Source organism: Oratosquilla oratoria, chromosome 7 (genome assembly GCF_046742065.1).
Source record: "Oratosquilla oratoria isolate Oo_2021 chromosome 7, ASM4674206v1, whole genome shotgun sequence".
Taxonomy (NCBI): domain Eukaryota; kingdom Metazoa; phylum Arthropoda; class Malacostraca; order Stomatopoda; family Squillidae; genus Oratosquilla; species Oratosquilla oratoria.
In genome coordinates, this window is record NC_134783.1 from 69859951 (window position 1) to 69882137 (window position 22187).

At 45.5% G+C, this 22187-nt stretch overlaps 1 protein-coding gene across 3 annotated transcripts in view; it reads left to right on the forward strand.

The window, feature by feature from the left end:
• LOC143027203 (uncharacterized) overlaps positions 1–22187 on the forward strand; it is a 76408-nt gene that overhangs the window by 53406 nt on the left and 815 nt on the right. The window contains exons 1-2 of one of the 3 annotated variants that reach the window (XR_012966580.1): positions 1072–1435; positions 9047–9159. Coding sequence is in view for 2 of the 3 variants with exons in the window: in XM_076188377.1 (XP_076044492.1) it covers positions 8653–8857; positions 9047–9159 (318 nt within the window). In the remaining variant the exon portion in view is untranslated. Of the gene's footprint in view, positions 1–1071; positions 1436–8467; positions 8858–9046; positions 9160–22187 lie in introns of those variants that run through there. The other 2 variants (XM_076188377.1, XM_076188379.1) reach the window with 2 other exon arrangements.

Below are 22187 nucleotides of genomic sequence, written 5' to 3' on the forward strand. Positions count from 1 at the left end.
ACAAAGCTGAGCTCATTAATAAGTCTAGATGTGAGTTCAGGAGAAAAATGATTGCATCAACTATTATTGAATATCAACACAATATGAACATTTCGAAGGGGCAATGGTCCCCGGACATAATTTCAGGACTTTTCATCACTAGCTTAGTCAAAAGACATTTGCCTCCTGACAATACATACCGAGTGAGCCGAGTGTAGAGACCTCTCCCAGTGTTCCCCTTTTTTCTTGTCAAGGGTGCTACTTAAGTACCACTCACTCTTCTATTTTTTGTATCTACCGAAGAGGATTGCAGTTTGCAATCGAAATATATAAATCCCCTGTCTCCAGTCTTTTTTTGCTTCAACCGTGGTTTTCACGTGATATATATATATATATATATGTACATATATATACGTGTATATATATATATATATATATACATATATGTATATATATATATATATATATATATATATATGTGTGTGTGTGTGTATCTATATATGTAAGTATCGGTATCCCCCCCACAGGCCTAAACGTCATTAATGGGCACAAAGGCACTACTTTGGAGCACTCTCACCCACACACCCTTCCTCTCACCATTCTCATCTCTACCTTCATGAGCACCGTATCCCACCCGCTCCTTGTGGGACAACTTTCCACCAAATCGCTCACCTTCACATTTTCACAAAAATTCATGGGGATTTTGGCCATTTTCGGTCATTTTGGTCACCTCCACCCATTTACCCGCTATCACACCCACAGGTCCACGGCGGCCAGGGATGCCCTCCAGTCCAATTCCACATCAGTCAGGCCTACGGTATCCCCCCCACAGGCCTAAACGTCATTAATGGGCACAAAGGCACTACTTTGGAGCACTCTCACCCACACACCCTTCCTCTCACCATTCTCATCTCTACCTTCATGAGCACCGTATCCCACCCGCTCCTTGTGGGACAACTTTCCACCAAATCGATTTCTGCCAATCGCAGGGCATTCCTTCATAGCGAAAACGAAATCGGACAGGCGCCATCTTAGTTTTGAATTGGTTTGTGACGATTGTGGACGATTTGTCTAAAGATTTTTTTTTTTTTTTTTTTTTATAAAAAGTGCCGTTCCGAGTGCTTTGGAAAGGACCACGGTGTCCTTCCAAAAGAATATATATATATATTTTTTTTAAATGATGTGATATCTGCAAGATGCAGCCAGGGATGGAAATTGCTTGAGAGTACATGGCGGCATATCTCAAATTCAATATTTTTCTTATGTTCAATCTGCATTAGTGGGAACAATATTTATTATACTTCTTCGAGTAAAAATCACGGGTGCTTCATTCATGCGTATGCCACCTTTTTCTCCAAAATCTATTTCCATCACTGGTGTTATAAATTCTGAAGGACGAGAAGATTGACCTGTGCTCGCCAGACTGCTGGACAAGAGCCTTCACTCTTCACCTAAGGTAAGTTCTAATTATGTGCTTCCCAGGTTTCTTGTCGGGTGAACTGCCCACAGTGAAGTTAGATTGATATAGGGTTACGATGTAATGAACGGCAAGGTCTGCCATATCTGCTTGGGTCTGGCAGATAGTTTAGGTAAAGGAGCTCACTGAAAGCTTGGGCTAGGTCACGTAGCCCAGTCAATGGTGTAATCAGTCACTCAACAACCCCAATCTCCAACCTAGCTCACCCATATGTTATTCTTTCTTTACGTGCGTGTGTGTGCTTGATGTCAAATTCATCAAATAAGTTCAACTTCTGGTAAATTTTTAGAATTGCACACCCACGCGATATAGCAATAGAAGGTAAAATTTTAGAAGTGCACATCTACGCGTTATAGCAGTAGAAAATTAAATGTTCATTTTTTTGTATTTTAATACCTCAACGTAATATACTTTTTTTTGTGGAAATCAATAACAGAATTTTTTTTTAAAAGCGATACATTAACGAACAAAGCTACGACGACTGCTTGAGATGCCATCTTTTTTTATAGATGCAAAACTCGAAGAAATTTAAATATGATAAATTCGTCTAACCTAACCTTCGTTTAGTAATTTGGAATCTGTAATTCTAGGGGTCACCAGAGTTGTCGTCGTCGTCAAGAGAATTTAATGGTTACATTAGAGATAAAAAGGTTGTTAGGAATCACATTGGTCCACTATTATCTGCTGACGGTCAACTTGAAAATTCAAATGAAGGAATGTGTAATATCTTAAACAATTATCTTAGCTCGGTATTCGTAAATGACCTCAAAGTGAACTCTAAACTGAAACCTGTGAAAAGCCTAGGGTAAACTTAATCACTACGGTAAATATAACAAAAGAAAAAATGAGAAGGTGTATAGATAAACTCAAAGTTAATAAAACACCAGGGCCTGACGGTTGGCATCCAAGAATCTTAAAGGAAATGAAAAATGAGATTGTTGTTCCATTAGAAATTATTTTCAAGAAATCCATCATATCCGGAGATGTCCCAAGAGAATGGAAGCTAGCTAACGTTACTCCCATATTCAAAAAAGGTGACAAAAAGAAGCCAAATAACTATAGGCCTATAAGTTTGACTTCAATCGTAGGAAAAATAATGGAAAGTATCATCAGAGATGCAATCGAACATCATTTAGAAAGTAACCGTTTGATAAATGATAGCCAGCATGGTTTCAGACGGAAACGTTCTTGCGTGACTAACTCGAATTCTACAACACAGTTATCTCGAATTATGACAAAAGAAACAATATAGATTTAATATATCTAGACTTTGCAAAAGCTTTTGATACCGTCCCACACGAAAGACTACTTACTAAATTAGCTTTATACGGAATAAGTGGTAGCCTATTAGGTTGGACTAGTAATTGGTTGAATGATCGAAAACAGAGTTGTTTTAAATGGAAAAACTTCTAGATGGAAAAATTTTACAAGTGGAGTTCCTCAGGGTTCCGTTCTTGGGCCACTTCTATTCATAGTATATATAAATGATATAGACCATGGACTAAAATCTACTGTTTCCAAATTTGCTGATGATACAAAACTGTGCGGAGTGGCAAATGATCACTCAAACCAATTAAATATTCAAGAAGATATAGATAAATTACAGCAATGGTCTGAAAAGTGGCTAATGAAATTTAACACAAGTAAATGCAAGGTAATGTACATAGGTAAAAATAACTAAGTACGATTACAAGTTATTTGGAAATTCGTTAACAAAAGTGGATAGTGAAAAAGATCTCGGCGTAATGATCAGTAACGACCTCAAATCATCCAAGCAGTGTATTTCAGCCTCTGAGAAAGCAAATAAGATTCTAGGACTGATTGCGCGATCTTTTGATTTCAAAAGTCCATCACTCATTAACAAGCTATATAAATCGTTAGTTCGCCTACATTTGGAATATGCTGTTTCCGTATGGTCAGCGAATCTCATTAAAGAGATTGGCAGACTGGAAAAAGTACAACGGCGAGCCACAAAACTGATTCCAAATATCAAAAATAAATCATACAAAAATCGACTAAAACATATGAATCTGTTTTCCCTAAAAAAGCGTAGACTCAGAGGTGACTTGATACAGGTCTTTAAGATTTTAAAGGGAATTGACAACATCAAAAGTGACCAAATTTTCACATTGAATGAGAATCAGACAAGAAACAATGGTCTCAAACTATCCGGAAATAGATTCAATTTGGAAGTAGGTAGAAACAACTTTGCCAACCGTGTAGTTAATGAATGGAATAAACTTCCTGCACAGGTAGTGCAATGTAGTTCAGTTCGAAGCTTTAAGAATCATTTAGATAAACACCTAAGCAAGATGCTGTAATGATTATAATTTATCTTAATATATATTATTTGTTTTTGTTTTGTTATCATTTGTCGATTTTCATTTATTATTAGTTATATGTCAATTTATTATTATTTGCTATTCACCTGTTTGTTTATTATTCAACTATACCTATGCATTTATTTATGTATTTTATTTGTTATTTACATTATTATATTTTTTATTTATTATTATTATCATTGATATGATTTTTTTCGCATCCGACCTAGATATGGACCAAAAGGTCTCCTGTCGGCATGCTCCGCCTTTGTAATCCTTTGTAATTCTTTGTAAGAATGTTGACGGCCGGTTTTGGCATCCGATAGGACTGCGGGGTTGCAAAGGAGTTTCATTGTTTGAAGAATAGCATGAAGCTCAGTTCCGTAGCACTGTTTTGAAAACATTTAGCGTGGTGACGTCACTTAGTGGGGAAACACACAGTACACAACTTGAACGCCATCGTCAATCTGACATTGACGGGACTGGACAAACTGGGCCTATCGTCGCAGCTCCGTTCGGTAGTGTATTTGCTTTTAGCAACGATTTTTGTTATTGATTTCCGCAAAGAAAAAAGTATATTACGTTGATTTATTATTTTCTATTGCTATATCGCGGAGGTGTGCATTTCTAAAAAAAAAAAAAAAAAAAAAAAACGCAACTTGTCTATAAATCAACCATTTGAAAAATGAGAACAAGCGCTACAGAGGCGAATATTTACAGGAGACTGTAACCGTTTGACAGGTAGAATGTAAGAAAAGAGTACCACTCGGTAAGGAAGGGGTCAATCGAGAATGGCTGCATTTCTTCATCACTGCGGGAAAAGTGGTTAGGCCTAGGGGGGTTGCCACGGGGATGAATGAAATAGTCTGTCTGTCTAGCCGAAACACGGGAGAAAATGCCACCTGGAATGCAAGGGGGCAAGAAAGGGGCAGCAGGTCCTCAGAGACATGGCCAGTATGGGGATTCGAACCCGCTTGCCTCAGGGTTCGAGTCGACCACTTTGACCAAAGGACCACCTCACCTCCCAATCACTCCTTGGCACACTTTCTCCCGTATATACTATTCATTTTTATTATTTTGATTTAATTTCATTGATCAATTATTTTATGGTAGAGAAACTGCTGTATATTTAGATAACACAGTAGTGGGTGAAATATATATTTGCACATCTCCACTGCAGCCTGGATCAAGGAACTATATTCTTCACACGTTACGTTACGCTACGTCACATTACGTTACGCTACGTTACATTACGTTACTTTACGTTACTTTACGGAGGTATTGGGCGCAGGTCTTATTGGAGCTCTGTCTAGATCTTTTTCATCATATGATCTCGTACTTAATATATATATTCATACATTCCCTTCTAAAGTAAAATCCAAACGAAAAATATCCAAACATGAAATGTTAATTGGTGTTCAGAATACTGTTAAAAGGCTAATTTTGAGGCGCAAATGACTTAAAGTTCACCATTTAAATTTTTACTAATGTGAAACACATGCGGGACTCAAGTGAGTTCGTTTGAGAAGAAATAATTTCGATTACAGTTTCTTGTTTTTCGAATCTGAGTAACAAATCACATTTGTGTCTTATATTGAATAGCTGAACGACGAACTACATCTTAAACATATACAAATATTAGAAACATTGTTGAATTGTCGTCAGGAAAGTTCAGAATACTGTAAGCCAAGTTGTCTAGCAGCTTCCCAAGTTTAGGACATTTTACGAGAATAATGAATATGTGACGGTGAGAGGGAGATAGGGAGAAAGCGAGGGAGGGGAAGGGGGAATGGGAGGAAGGGGAAGGGGGAGGGGGAGAGGGAAGGAGGGGAAGTAGAGAGGGGAAGGGGGAGCGGGAGGGAAGGGAAGGGGGAGAGGGAGGGAAGGGAAGGGGGAGGGGGAGAGGGAGGGAGGGGAAGGGGGAGGAGGGGTGCGTGCGTGTGTGTGTGCGTGTGTGTGTGTGTGTGTGTGTGTGTGTGTGTGTGTGTGTGTGTGTGTGTGTGTGTGTACGTGCGTGTGCGTGTGTGTGTGCGCGCGTGCGTGTGTGTGTGCGCGCGTGCTTGTGTGTGTGTGCGTGTGTGTGCGTGCGTGTGTGTGTGTGCTTTGTGTGTGTGTGTGTGCGTGTGTGTGTGTGTGCGTGTGAGAGACAGGGAGAGGGAGAGGGAGTGAGGGGAAGGGGGAGAGGGAGGGAGGGGGAGAGGGAGGGAGGGGAAGGGGGAGAGGGAGGGAGGGGGAGAGGGAGGGAGGGGAAGGGGGAGGGGGAGAGGGAGGGAGGGGAGGGGGAGGGGGAGAGGGAGGGAGGGGAGGGGGAGAGGGAAGGAGGGGGAGAGGGAGGGAGGGGGAGGGGGAGAGGGAGGGAGGGGGAGCGGGAGAGGGAGGGAAGGGAAGGGGGAGGGGGAGAGGGAGGGAGGGGGAGGAGGGGTGCGTGCGTGTGTGTGTGCGTGTGTGTGCGTGTGTGTGTGTGTGTGTGTGTGTGTGTGTGTGTGTGTGTGTGTGTGTGTGTGTGTGTGTGTGTGTGTGTGTACGTGTGTGTGCGTGTGTGTGTGCGCGCGTGCTTGTGTGTGTGTGCGTGTGTGCGTGTGTGCGTGTGTGTGCGTGCGTGTGTGTGTGTGCTTTGTGTGTGTGTGTGTGCGTGTGTGTGTGTGTGCGTGTGAGAGACAGGGAGAGGGAGAGAGGGAGAGGGAGGGAGGGGAAGGGGGAGAGGGAGGGAGGGGGAGAGGGAGGGAGGGGAAGGGGGAGGGGGAGAGGGAGGGAGGGGGAGGGGGAGAGGGAGGGAGGGGGAAGGAGGGGGAGAGGGAGGGAGGGGGAGAGGGAGGGAGGGTGAGGGGGAGAGGGAGGGAGGGGGAGGGGGAGAGGGAGGGGGAGGGGGAGAGGGAGGGGGAGGGGAGAGGGAGGGTGAGGGGGAGGGCGAGGGGGAGAGGGAGGGAGGGGAGAGGGAGGGAGGGGGAGAGAGAGAGGGAGGGGGAGGGGGAGTGAGAGGGTGCGCTTGTGTGCGTGCGTGTGTGTATTCACCTCGGATCTGCTGCAGTCTCTGTGTGTGTGTGTGTGTGTGTGTGTGTGTGTGTGTGTGTGTGTGTGTGTGTGTGTGTGTGTGTGTGTGTGTGTGTGTAATAATAATAATAATAATAATAATAGAAGGTTTATTTCAATTGCAGTAGTACACTGACAATAATACATTGCAAAAGCTGATTAAAAATATAGGACTTAGAGTGTAAACACTGTAAAAGTTCACATAGAGTTGATTATGTGCACAATGGATGGGATGGCACTGTTTTTGTAGCGTTCAGTCCTTGGCACTTTCATTGGCACGAGCCTATCTCTGTGGTGTGTGTGTGTGTGTGTGTGTGTGTGTGTGTGTGTGTGTGTGTGTGTGTGTGTGTGTGTGTGTGTGTGTGTGTGTGTGTGTGTGTGTGTGTGTGTACGCGTGTGAGTGTGCGTGCGTGCCTGCGCTCGTGTGTGTGTGTGCGTGCGTGTGTGCGTGTGCGTTCGCGCGCGTGTGTGTGTGTGTGACCGCGCGCGCGTGTGTGTGTGTGCGTGCGTGTGTGCGTGTGCGTTCGCGCGCGTGTGTGTGTGTGTGAGCGCGCGTGTATGTGTGCGTGTGTGTGTGTGTGCGTGTGTGTGTGTGTGCGTGTGTGTGTGTGTGCGTGTGTGTGTGTGTGCGTGTGTGTGTGTGTGTGTGTGTGTGTGTGTGTGTGTGTGTGTGTGTGTGTGTGCATGTTTGCGTGCGTGTCAGTGCGCGTGTGTGCATTTGTGTGCGTGTGCGCGTGCGTGTGTGTGTGTGTGTGTGTGTGTGTGTGTGTGTGTGTGTGTGTGTGTGTGTGTACGTGTGTGTGTGTGCGTGTGTGTGTGCGCGTGCGTGCGTGTGTGTGTGTGTGTGCGCGTGTACGCGCGCGTGTGTGCTTTTTTGTGCGTGTGCGCGCGTGTGTATGTGTGTGTGTGTGTGTGTGTGTGTGTGTGTGTGTGTGTGTGTGTGTGTGTGTGTGTGTGTGTGTGCGTGTGTGTGTGTGTGTGCACGTTTGCGTGCGTGTGTGCACGTTTGCGTGCGTATCCGCGCGCCTGTGTGCATTTGTGTGCGTGTGCGCGCGTGTGTGTGTATGTGTGTGTGTGTGTGTGTGTGTGTGTGTGTGTGTGTGTGTGTGTGTGTGTGTGTGTGTGTGTGTGTGTGTACGTGTGTGTGTGCGCGTGCGTGCGTGTGTGTGTGTGCGCGTGTGTGCTTTTTTGTGCGTGTGCGCGCGTGTGTATATGTGTGTGTGTGTGTGTGTGTGTGTGTGTGTGTGTGTGTGTGTGTGTATGTGTGTGTGTGCGGGCGTGTGTGTGTACGTGTGTGCGTGTGTGTGAGTGCGTGTGTGTGAGTGCGCGCGTACGTGTGTGTGTGCGCGTGTGCGTGTGTGCATGTGCGTGCGTGTGTGCGTGTGCGCGCGCGTGTATGTATGTGTGTGTGTGTGCGCGCGTGTCTGTGTGTGCGCGTGTGTGTGTCTGTGTGTGGGAAAGAGGGAGATGGAGGGAGGGGGAAGGAAGTAGGTAGGGAGGGAGGGTGGGAGAGGGAGGGAGAGGGGGGGAGGGAGAAGGAGGGAGGGAGAGGGAGGTAAGGGGAGGGAGAGGGAGGTAAGGGGAGGGAGGGAGGGAGAGGGAGAACTTCGTAAAGGCGCCTTCAGCCGAAGAGGTAAGGAAGCTTAACAAAGCATAGTGATGATAGCACATCACTATCAAATAAGCGAGTGCTCCGGCTTAAATAAGAACCCCTTGCAAGACAAAATTCTTGAGTACATAATTTCCCGAAATTTAACGGGGATGAACCAGATAAATTCTTCTCTATTTTCGAGAAGTTAGCACGTATGTACCAATGGCCTTTCAGCCAGTGGATGCAGATAGTGTATGGTGCCCTCTCAGGAAAAGCTCTCGACACATTTATTGCACTTTCCGAAAGTCAGAGTAGTGATTATTATGTACTTAAATACAATATTCTACAAGCATACCAGCTTGTTCCTGAAGCCTACCGGCAACAATTCAGGAAATGTAGGAAATCCAAGCACGAGACCCACGTGGAGTACTTCCGACGAAAGCTCCGCTCGTTCACCCGGTGGGTGGAGAGCGAGAAGGCTCACGTAGACTTGGAGAAACTCCAAGAGTTAGTATTGATGGAGGATATTAGAAATAACATCCCTCCAGATGTGCGAGCCAACTTGGATCAGCGAGGTATTCGTACCTTGGTAGAGGCTGGCCCAGCGCCCGACTGTTACCATTTAACTAATCCTAGAATGCATTCCAGGTCTCACCCTGCCTTGCCCCAAAGCTTCACCCCCACTAGGGACTCCAAGCCAATCGGACCTCCACAGCCTCCTCGACCGACGGCCCACTCATCATCTGTTTCATCTACCTCAGGTAAGCCCATTGATAGTGAGACCAGGGGATCTACCCCTTACTGGAGGCAGGAGCTATTGCAAGTATTGCAAAAGGCCAGGACATCATGTTGATGACTGTTTCAAACTACAACAAAAATAGGCTCCTCTCCAAGGGTCCCCCTCTCTCTCGATCAATGTGGCCGAGCAATCGGAAAGTTTTTTGGAGCCCTGTCTCACTGCTGTTAGCCCATCAGTTGTCCCAGATAATTCTTTCCCACCTATGTTATCAACATTTGAACCATTCTGTTCTTCTGGTTCAGTGGGCCTTTATCAAGATAGCCCACCCACAATTATCAAGCTTCTGAGAGACACAGGCTCAGCCTTATCACTAATTACAAAAGATGTGGCTGCTTTGATAGATGCATATTATACTGGCAATTAGGTCCTTGTGAGCGGTTTAACAGGCGGGTCACATATCCCTATATGCCTAGTATACTTGCGGCCAGATGTTAGGACAGGTTATGCCCAGGTAGGAGTAGTCGACAAGTTACCTGTAGAAGGAGTTTCACTCCTTATAGGAAATGACCTCGCCAGGGGCACGATGTTACCTAATGCCATAGTCTCCTTGTGTCCCTCTACCGAAAATAATACTTCCCAATTAGAGGCAGACATTCCGGGCATATTCTCTGCATGTGCTGTTACTCGTAGCATGAGCCGCAGGGTGGAGGCAGAGATTAGCATGCATAAAGAGGATGCTCATGTTGGTGTAATTACCCCCCAACCTAGTGACCTTGCTGATTTAAATCTTGGTGAATTTTTTTTTTAAACTTCACCACCAGGTGACCTGCAGAATAGGTTTGATAGCGAAAACGACTCAGAGGGAGACAATGTTACCACCCTGGATAGTTTTGGTTCCTCCCCAGTCACTAGGAGTAAGCTCGTTCATCTCCAAAAAGAGGACCCTGAACTAGCCAGTTGTTTCCGTAGAGCTATTAGTGAAGAGGAAGCTAAGTCTGAATGTAACTGCTATTATCTTAGCTCAGACATATTGATGGAAAAGTTCCGTCCTACTGATTCCCCTGCAAATTACCCTTGGTCTGTCCGTCACCAAACAATGGTCTCAAATCCATTACGGAAGGAGATCCTGGGTATTGCTCATGATGGGGTAGGAGGACATTTGGGAGTTAGGAAGACTAGTGCAAAAATTCTAGCTCATTTCTATTGGCCTAAAATGAAGAAAGATATTAGTTCCTACATTAGTACATGTCACCGTTGTCAGGTAGCAGGGAAACCGCACCCCAGTGTTAAACCGTTCCCTCTACAACCTATCCCTGTCATTGAGGAACTTTTTGGCAGAATTGTCATAGATTGCGTTGATCCGTCGTCTCCTCTCAGAGCGTTTCTATTCTCTCTAAAATTTGTCCTAAGGCCCCATGCCTTGGTCTTCTTGGGGGTGAATAAAATAGGGTGTAGTTTTTCTCTGAAGCTTGTTGGTCTAAATCAGTCCGAGAATCCCAGCCGGAATTCTCTACATCACGTCAAGCCACTTTCGTTCTGACATCACTCTTTCATTCATCCAATAGTCTTTTACTTCTCAAACAAGTGACACACCTGAAGGACGTGACTTTCCTTTCTGCAGCAATGATTTTTCTCCTCCACCTTTTTTCTCCAATTGGAGAGGCTGTTATACTCTTCTAAACTATGTCACAATGTAAGCATTATGTCGTAACAAAAAATGGCTTGTCCGCTTACAAACAATTAAAAGACAACAATGTCGCAACCACCAGGCTACACTCCGCATTTAACTACCTCAGCACTTTTAAATATATGCAAGGCGCGAGTCTGACTCAGATATCCTTGGCGCCTGTCAGCTGTCGGCCGTTGCCTCACAAGTTTTCATAACTGACCCTGGATTAGCATTCGTTCTCCATCTACCTCTCGATCTACTCTGATCTATCTTTAATGTCTACCTCTATCTACCGGCCTCTTACAGGGCTCGGCAGCTACCGTTGGTCGTCCCGACCAATTTCTTATTTCCCTCTTACAGGGCTTGCTAATATATACTTGAAATTCATTCTAATAAGCTAACCTACTATATTTTAAAGAAATAAGCAACCCTCAAAAATGCACAAAATAATTCAAGCAGATTAAATGTAAATAACATGCATGTAAACTTTATAAGGTATAGATCAAAATAAATTGCAAGGTTCCTTAAGAACACAGTTTTCAATGGTTTTCATTATTACAAATTTCCTGGACAGTGGAAGGAGGAGGAGGTGGTTGAGGGAACGTGGGGAAATACGTACCTCAAGGGAGTGAAGAATGGAGGAGGATGATAATCTCAGTGGGGAACCGAAGGCCAGGAAATTCGCATTTACCACACGGGACCACGCTTGCTTCCTCACAGCAAGCGTGTATGTACGGAAATCAAAGAGGGGTGTGGGGACAACTCATAAAGAGAACCGTCCTAGGCTAATGAAACCCAGAACTCCTATTGTGAGTTTTAATGAATTGGATAATTAGACACTAAAATTAAGCTACTTGACATTAAATAAGGGTTTTAACAGTTGGGTTCACATACATACATACATCCTATCTATTCTATCTCCCTGCGCGCCTATCTAGGGGTCCTATCTATTAAATACTCCTGGTTACTTGCTCTTATCCTTAGAGGGTCTCTGCTGGTTGAGGGGATGACTTCCATGGGGTACTGTTCCTCGTTCTGGCAGGATGCTTTTGAAGTATATCATTGTTGTCGATCACGGCGGGAACCCAGGTCATCCTTTGTGATTAACCTCGTGGAGGGGGAGCAGGATTGAACACGTAGGAGGCTTCTCGTGTACGCTATCCAGTTCCTTTCAGGTCAGTGTCCCGAGGAAAGGGGGTACAGATACGTACGTGACCCCTTGAGCCACAAATGTTTGGTTCACTGGAGGCTGGAGGCCTCTAGTCACTAAGATAGTCGGGACGACACACACAGCACTCCACCTGATAAGTTCGGAGGGGGATTCGACCCACCACCACTCCTTCAACGCTCACGCACTCACTCAAGGATGCAAATCCTTAATAACCACATGAGGGAGGATAGGGCGCGATTTGGCTCTCCTGGACGTGAGCGGCCCGAACCTCCCTGGTCGACTTTAATGGGTAGACTGCTTGTGTCCTGCGGTAGGTCAGGTCATGATGTCCGCTAGCCGGCTTCCGACGTTGCCAATAGTACTAGGTCTCCGTCCCTAGTTGCGAAGGGTACTACGAATAATGTTCATGCTGGAGGGTGACACAGTTCCAAGTGTTCTTTGAGGTAGACACTGTTCACGAGCGGGTTAAACACAGTCCTAATAATTCTAATTGCCTAGCTTAATCAAATATGTGGCAGCGCGCAGGGGGGGGGGAGGGGGTGTGTTTGAGTGCTTTGTGTGGGTAACACCGTTGAGCATGGCTCCGAGAACACAAATCAAAAGGGGGGGGTGTGTTTCTAGATATTAGAAGTCTCTCCCTTCGTTAAGGCATTGAATTGGTTGTCAAAAATGACATGACAAATAAAGAGGATAACGAGAAAGGAAAAAGACAGGATGTTGCTACTAGAAGTCTTAAGGACTGGAAATTCCCCCGAGTATGGGGAATTAAGGGCTGATACGGAGAGAAAACAGACGAGAAAATGGGAAGGGAGACAACGAGCTGGGTGTCACAATTTAAAAAATTGTGACACAGGTTATGAACCAAAAAGAGGGGGGGCGGTGGGTGGACGGCCTGGTCATTCATCAAGAGTGAAAGAACCAGTTTCTGGCTTGCTAGGCGGCCGTTCTTCTTGGTCGCGCTCTTGTTAATGGAGCCGCTGCTGGCTCGTTGAGTGACGTGGCTGAAGCTCTCGTTGTGACGTCGGTCATCGAGGCCGTGCGTGGTTGTAGCGTAGGTGGCGTGGTGAGGTACTCGTGTTCACAGGCGATTTCAGTCGGGTCGTTCGCCGCCGGAGAGGTTCCGTCGTCTACGGTGTCCGCTTCGCCTTCCCCCGCGGGGGGAAGGTGCTCCGCGGTCGGTTCGTGACGGTCCGCGTGGGAATGAGGGGGCGTGTCCGCGCTCAGATTGATCTCTCGAGGGATGATTCGTGTGACAGACCGCTCGTATTCTCCTTTAAGAGTGCGGACTCCTACGGAGCTGATGACGTCGTCTTCTCTGGGGACCGTAGCAGTGGTTCCAGGATCGAATGGTGTAATGTGAGGACTTCGAGCGTCATTAACAATTGGTGTAGTCCCAACGATGATCGGGACTGCTTCCGGTGCTGGAGGTGAAATGTCATCTGGTGCCGTGGAAGCGCGGACTGAAGTTCCTAAGATGGGAGCCGAGTGTAATGAAGAGGGGGTGGAGGTGGTTTCCGGGGCGTGGCCTACTGGGGGCGTGGCACAGGAGCCGTCATGTTGAGAGCTGACAGCCGTGGATGAAGTAGATGCATAGGTGGCATCTTGAGTAATTTCTATGAGGACTGGTACTGGTTCCGGGTCCTGATATAAAGTGGCATCTGGTGCCGTGTAAGTGCGGATTGCAGCTTGCGGGACGGGAGCCGCGTGCATTGAAGAGGGGGTGTAGGTGACTTCCGGGGCGTGGCCTACTGGGGGCGTGGCACAGGAGCCGTCATGTTGAGAGCTGACAGCCGTGGATGAAGTAGATGCATAGGTGGCATCTTGAGTAATTTCTATGAGGACTGGTACTGGTTCCGGGTCCTGATATAAAGTGGCATCTGGTGCCGTGTAAGTGCGGATTGCAGCTTGCGGGACGGGAGCCGCGTGCATTGAAGAGGGGGTGTAGGTGACTTCCGGGGCGTGGCCTACTGGGGGCGTGGCACAGGAGCCGTCATGTTGAGAGCTGACAGCCGTGGATGAAGTAGATGCATAGGTGGCATCTTGAGTAATTTCTATGAGGACTGGTACTGGTTCCGGGTCCTGATATAAGGCGGCATCTGGTGCCGTGGAAGTGCTGACTGAAGTTGGTAAGATGGGAGCCGAGTGCGATGAAGAGGGGGTGCAGGTGGCTTCCGGGGTGTGACCTACTGGGGGCGTGGGTACAGGCCGTCCAGTGCTGTGCCTGGACGTATGACCTTGACTCCTCGGTGGCGTCGGAGCACACGTCAATGTCTGTCGAGGCTGGCGTGTTGAGGATTGAGTAGGAACGGGTGTGGGGGTAGCTGCGGCAACTGGGCGTACCAACACCGGGGTATGGAGCCGACTGCCCGTGATGGCACCCGAGTAAACTTTGAGTGCTGATTGAAGTTCTGGTGCACTTAGTTCAGAAGTGCCTTTGAACAGGTATATTGATGAAAGAACCTGTCGGGGTAGTTTCGGCACTAGGACATCCTCTACAAATTCATCGGAGAGGGCTTGTCCTACTGCGTTTCTGTACCTTTCGCCCAACTCATCCCAATCGGCGAGGAACCTCGACAAGTCCTCACATTCGTCCGTAGGTGCGGGAATGGCGACGAGGCGTTCCTTCAGACTTCTTCGTACTGCCAAGGGCTTGTCATAGGCATCATGCAGCCGTCGGATGGTGTGTTCATACGCGGTGTTGTTGAACACGGGGTATCCAACAAGACGCTTGGCACGCCCCGTTAGAGAGCGCATGAGAGCGCTGAACTTTTCTCCCTCTGTGTACCTATTGCTTTCGTGAACAATTGTCTTGAAAATGCTCCACCAGCTGGAGAACATTTCCAGATCCCCATCGAAAGAGGGGGTATGATTTTCTTCCCTTATGTATGTGACAAGTGCGCTTTGATTAAGCTGGCTGTTTGACGCTTGAACGGCGGTATTTGCGCCGTTCACTCGCGCATCTGCTCGGACTTTTAGGTTTAATAGGACCTTCTTGTGGGGTCTTAGTTCCTGTTTCAGTTTTGTGAGCCGATCCTCGTGAGGATGACGGGCCCACGCGGGCTCCAATAACCGCCATGTTTGGTGATGGTCTTGACCTTCTTGAAGAATTTCCGTAGCCGCACTGGGACTCAGGCTCTCAACGTTGATAGTCCCGTACGCTTCAGAATATTCCGTGACAGCGTCAAGGAAATTCTGCGTGATGGCAATGAGCTCGGTCAGTGTTGCGTTCGTAATTGCGTCTTCGTTAGGGCTGTAATAAGACATGGTGGCCGCCGTCTGAGTATGCTTGCGGTCACTGAATCATAAGCCGAGAGGGGGGGGTGTCCGCTCTCTCTCTCAAGAACGATGCAGAGTCGAGCGAAAGAATCGCACGACGAAAATGGAGAATCGAAGGGGGTGACTACAGAAGATTGTGCTGTCATACGAGCTGGTCTGACAAAGGAGGTGGGAGAGAGGATACTCGCGTGAAACCGCGAAAGTTTAAAAATAAGGCCGCTTGAATCCGCCCGATGCGAGCCGTTAGCGTCAGGTCATCCGTAACGGTAACGGCTAGGCTTAACACAAGGACGTGGTGGCGGATGGCGCCAAAAGGGGGGGTATTTGCGCCGCTTTGGAAGGCTGGGCCGAGCCGAAACTAAATTAAGCCGAAAATGGCTGAACTTAAAATTACGATGTGCGGCTGAGGATGCCGCTGAATGAAGAGGCCGGGCGGAATTACCCGTGAAAAAGGGACCAGTGTAATTTCAGCACAATCTAATTCTACTTAGGGGGCGAAATGTTGCACAAGAGAAAGGTAAAAGTAGGAATGGTAAATTAATGTGACATAAAATTACTATATCATGGTTGACCTAGTGCGTGCCTTAACGAGCAGGAGTGACTCCTGTACAGTGCATTGAGTTGCTAACCTATGCGCAGGGAAACATGTTGTGATCTACTTCATGAGTTGTCATACTGATTATTGAACTAGTGAAGTCGCATTAATTTACGAGTTCTGTACATAGGTAATGGAATGAATATCCGGTTCGAAGGACCACTAATCTTGTCGTATTACAAATTTCCTGGACAGTGGAAGGAGGAGGAGGTGGTTGAGGGAACGTGGGGAAATACGTACCTCAAGGGAGTGAAGAATGGAGGAGGATGATAATCTCAGTGGGGAACCGAAGGCCAGGAAATTCGCATTTACCACACGGGACCACGCTTGCTTCCTCACAGCAAGCGTGTATGTACGGAAATCAAAGAGGGGTGTGGGGACAACTCATAAAGAGAACCGTCCTAGGCTAATGAAACCCAGAACTCCTATTGTGAGTTTTAATGAATTGGATAATTAGACACTAAAATTAAGCTACTTGACATTAAATAAGGGTTTTAACAGTTGGGTTCACATACATACATACATCCTATCTATTCTATCTCCCTGCGCGCCTATCTAGGGGTCCTATCTATTAAATACTCCTGGTTACTTGCTCTTATCCTTAGAGGGTCTCTGCTGGTTGAGGGGATGACTTCCATGGGGTACTGTTCCTCGTTCTGGCAGGATGCTTTTGAAGTATATCATTGTTGTCGATCACGGCGGGAACCCAGGTCATCCTTTGTGATTAACCTCGTGGAGGGGGAGCAGGATTGAACACGTAGGAGGCTTCTCGTGTACGCTATCCAGTTCCTTTCAGGTCAGTGTCCCGAGGAAAGGGGGTACAGATACGTACGTGACCCCTTGAGCCACAAATGTTTGGTTCACTGGAGGCTGGAGGCCTCTAGTCACTAAGATAGTCGGGACGACACACACAGCACTCCACCTGATAAGTTCGGAGGGGGATTCGACCCACCACCACTCCTTCAACGCTCACGCACTCACTCAAGGATGCAAATCCTTAATAACCACATGAGGGAGGATAGGGCGCGATTTGGCTCTCCTGGACGTGAGCGGCCCGAACCTCCCTGGTCGACTTTAATGGGTAGACTGCTTGTGTCCTGCGGTAGGTCAGGTCATGATGTCCGCTAGCCGGCTTCCGACGTTGCCAATAGTACTAGGTCTCCGTCCCTAGTTGCGAAGGGTACTACGAATAATGTTCATGCTGGAGGGTGACACAGTTCCAAGTGTTCTTTGAGGTAGACACTGTTCACGAGCGGGTTAAACACAGTCCTAATAATTCTAATTGCCTAGCTTAATCAAATATGTGGCAGCGCGCAGGGGGGGGGAGGGGGTGTGTTTGAGTGCTTTGTGTGGGTAACACCGTTGAGCATGGCTCCGAGAACACAAATCAAAAGGGGGGGTGTGTGTTTCTAGATATTAGAAGTCTCTCCCTTCGTTAAGGCATTGAATTGGTTGTCAAAAATGACATGACAAATAAAGAGGATATCGAGAAAGGAAAAAGACAGGATGTTGCTACTAGAAGTCTTAAGGACTGGAAATTCCCCCGAGTATGGGGAATTAAGGGCTGATACGGAGAGAAAAACAGACGAGAAAATGGGAAGGGAGACAACGAGCTGGGTGTCACAATTTAAAAAAATTGTGACATTCATCATCTTTTCAAAGATGATAGCAGTATCCAATAATTCATGTAAATGATAGTGAATAATACATAATACATGTAATTAAGCAGATAATTTGCAAACATATTTGCAAGACTCACTACTTTAGAGTTAAAAGTTGTTGCTGTCTCTTCTTGCATTTCAATATTCATTATTATTATTTTTCAACATACCTAATTCATTTTCAAAGACAGTCTGAATGCTTCATAAATTATTTGAATACTTATGTGAGAGGTCCTTAAGTTTCCAAGTCAGACCACAGTGGATCCAAGGTCTCCATGTATCTGCTTAACACCAAGTTCCAGTTGTTTAGGTCTCTCATCCCAAGTACATACATATGGCAAACAATACTATCTGTAAAATACATCAAGTTTAATATTCAACCCACAAAGAATAACATTATAATATTCCCTATACTCTTCAGGTTTCCCAACATTGATACACAGGGTATCACAACTGTCATTCATAATTAAGTCACTGATCTGCAATTTCACTTTCTTTATGTCGTCTAAATGGCATATCACTTCTTCCATTGTGTCTAAGTGTTTAAGTGCAAATTTATTACCACCTGCAGAATCAACTACCCATATATGGACCAGTGTACCTTAGTGAAAGTTTATTATTGGGTGAATGTAGATTGACCATGACTAAATCTCCTAGTTTCAATTCTAGTTTATGTGCTATTTTGTGTTGTTTCTTCATCTCTTGTGAATATTCCTGCATATGTTTCCTAATTCTTTGGTGAATATTTTGAAAAGCATTTATTCTATTCAGTATACAATCATCTATATTATACACAGGTTTCTGGTCTGCAGTCAAAATTTTATATGGAAGAGTTTTGTCTTCCCCAAAAATTATAAAATGAGGTGTATCACCTGTTGCTACATTGATTTGATTATTCAAAGTACGCTTAACACAAGGAATCCAAGTGTCCCAAGTTATACTATGAGGACTTATCATGCTTCTAAGACATGTAATTATTTTCATATTTAATCTTTCTACTACCCCATTACTTTGTGGATGATTCACTAAGATATTGACTTTTTGATCTTAAACTACATAATTTTTCCAAGATTTTGTTATTAGATTCAGTTCCATTGTCTGAAATTGGAGTCTTAGGTGTAATGAAATTACAGATTATCTGATCATAGATTACTGAAGCAATAGTTTCAGCTCTCTTATTTGGAATGGGTTGTAAAATACAAAATCTTGAAAAATAATCAATAGCAACAAATACATATTTATATCCATTCTCAGACATAGATAGCTCTAATGTGTCCAGGTGAACTCTTTCCCAAGGTTTTTGTGGAATGGGATAGGTAAGTATAGGAGCAGGTTTTGGTGTATTTCCTCTCACCCTAACACAATTTATGCAATTTTCTATATAATCATATATAGATTTCTTCATACCTGGCCAAAAGTATTTAAGTTGTGCTTGTCTATAAGTTTTATCCTTTCCTGGATGTGAGCTACAATCACTATCATGAAGTAACTTCAATATCTCATTTACAAGAGTTTGGGGTATTACCAACTGATTTACAGGCCCTCTAGAAATATCTTTCCCACTTACAACTTTTTATATATACAAAAGTCCATTAATCAATTGAAATTCCTCTATCTTACACCCCTTTGGTAGCTTTGGAGGATTTCCTCTTGGGTTCATCAAATACTTGATTAATGATTCACATCTTTTATCATCCCTCTGTTCTCTTATCAGCATTTCTTCATCTAAAGTTACTAATTCCTCTATACTACAAACAAAATTAATCAACCCAGTTCCAGTCATTGGTTGACTAATGTTTCTAGAAAGTGCATCTGCAGATACATTCTTTCTACCCGGAATATATTCAAATTGAACTTCATAGCACTGAAGTATTGCAGACCACCTAGCAAGTCGGCCCCTTAGATTCTTATACTTAAATAAGTTCTGAATAGCTGTATGATCAGTCCAAACTCTGATTGGATATCCTAATATCATATCCCTAAAACTTTCTAAAGAATAATTAACTGCTAAAGTTTCTTTTTCTGTTATAGAGTAGTTTCTCTCCGCACTATTACAAAGTCTTGATGTGTAAGCGATTGGCTTCAAAGTTCCATTTCTCTCTTGCATCAGTAGGCCTCCTAATCCTATGTCAGACGCATCAGTGCAAAGAATGAATTCTTTTCCATAATCAGGAATTCTTAGAATGGGGGAACTCGTGAGTTAATCTTTCAGCTTGTCAAAAGCTTGCTGCTGTGCAGGTCCCCCTATGAACTTTGAATCCTTCCTCAGCAAAGAACTTAATGGATTAGCAATGTCAGCATATCGTTGAATAAATTTTCTATAATATCCGGTCAATCCCAAAAAGCTCCTAACCTTGTCTACATTGATCGGAACCGGAAAATTCTTTACAGCGTCCTAAATAAATAACACTGTCTTGCAAGAACTTACAATTTTCAAGTTTTACTTTTAATCCTGCTTCTACTAGTCTTCAGAATATCAAATCTAATTTCTTAAAGTAATGCACTGCAGTCTGAGAAACTATTAAAATGCAATCTAGAAATACACTGGTAGTATTTCCTAACAATCCATCTCTCACCGCCACACCCTTGGTCTCAGGATTCTCATGTCTACCTTCATGTGCACTGTATCCGACTCTGTACTTGTGCCGCAGGTTTCGACCAAATCGCTCACCTTCGGATTTTCGCTCAAATTTCATGGGGATTTGAGATTTGAGATTTTTTGGCATTTTAGGTCATTTTGGTCACCACCGATTTACCCGCTATCACACCCACAGGTCCGGGGCGGCCTGGGATGCCCTCGAGTCCAATGGCACACCAGTCAGGCACACGGTATGGCTGCCACAGGCCTAAACGTCATGAATGGGTCAAAAGGTCCAAAATTTGGAGGGCTCTCACCGCCACACCCTTAGTCTCAGGATTCTCATGTCTACCTTCATGTGCACTGTATCCGACAATCTAATTGTGGCGCAAGTTTCGACCAAATCGCTCACCTTCGGATTTATGGCATTTTAGGTCATTTTGGTCACCACCAATTTACCCGCTATCACACCTACAGGTCCGGCAAGGCCTGGGATGCCCTCCAGTACAATAGCACACCAGTCAGGCCAAAGGTATGGCTGCCACAGGCCTAAACGTCATGAATGGGTCAAAAGGCCCAAGTTTGGAGGGCTCTCACTGCCACACCCTAGGTCTCAGGATTCTCATGTCTACCTTCCTGTGCACCTTATCCGACTCTCTACCTGTGGCGCAAGTTTCGACCAAATCGCTCACCTTCGGATTTTCACTCAAATTTCATGGGGTACCCTCTTTGAGATTTTGGCCATTTTGGCTCATTGGTCACCTCCACTGATTTACCCACTATCACACCCACAGGTCCGGCAAGGCCTGGGATGCCCTCCAGTCCAATGGCACACCAGTCAGGCCAAAGGTATGGCTTTCCACAGGCCTAAACGTCATAAAAGGGCCAAAAGGCCCAATTTGGAGGGCTCTCACCGCCACACCCTTGGTCTCACGATTCTCATGTCTACCTTCATGTGCACCCCATCCGACTCTCTACTTGTGGCGCAAGTTTCGATCAAATCGCGAACCTTCGGATTTTCACTCCAATTCCATGGGCCCCTTTGAGATTTTGGCCATTTTGGGCCATTCTGGTCACCTCCACGGATTTACCCGCTATCACACCCACAGGTCCGGCAAGGCCTGGGCACCCTATCCCACTTTATACTTGTGGCGCAAGTTTGGACCAAATCGCTGACCTTCGGATTTCCCCCCAAATTCCATGGGGATTTTTTTGATTTTGGGTCATTTTGGTCACCTCCAGCGATTTACCCGCTATGACACCCACAGGTCCGGCAAGGCCTGGGATGCCCTGCAGTGCAATGGCACACCAGTCAGGCCAACGGTATCCCTGCCACAGGCATAAACGTCAAAAGGCCGAACTTTGGAGGGCTCTCACCGCCACACCCAACAACTGTTACCCTCCTGGATGAGAACCTACAGCTCATGGTTTGATCTATGGGTAATATTGTGACTTTACACACACACACACACACACACACACACACACACACACACACACAACTCCTTGCCCACCAGAGTTGGAGTGCCGGCTTGCAGTGTGTGCATGTGTTTAACATTATGAACTCTTTCATTCAGAGTGCTAGGGCAAAGGATGCAGGGCGGAGCTAGTTAATCCGACACAAAATAGGCTTGGCCACAGATTCAAACTACCCCAGATGCAATCGCCACAAAGATGCACAGAGCACCTTAAATTACAATACCCCACACTAACAGTCCGTAGACACGATATATCTACCTTGAGTGACTTGTGGACCTGTTTGTTACTGGTTACATGAAGATAGGCTTTCTGCAAGAGAGATTAGGGAGAATGGACTGATCAGTTGGTTCCATCATGGTTCAACTCTTTGCATGTGAATGTCGAATATAATTTTCAAAGTTAAGATGGCAACTGTCCATATGTATGGGTTTAAAGAACAACAAACTGATTTTACATGATGAAATACTAATGGACAGTTGCCATCTTACATATGTATGTAAGATGGCAACTGTCCATATGTATGGATTTAAAGAGTAACAAACTGGTTTTACATGATGAAATACTAATGTACTTCATACATCTGGACAGTTGCCATCTTACATATGTATGTAAGATGGCAAC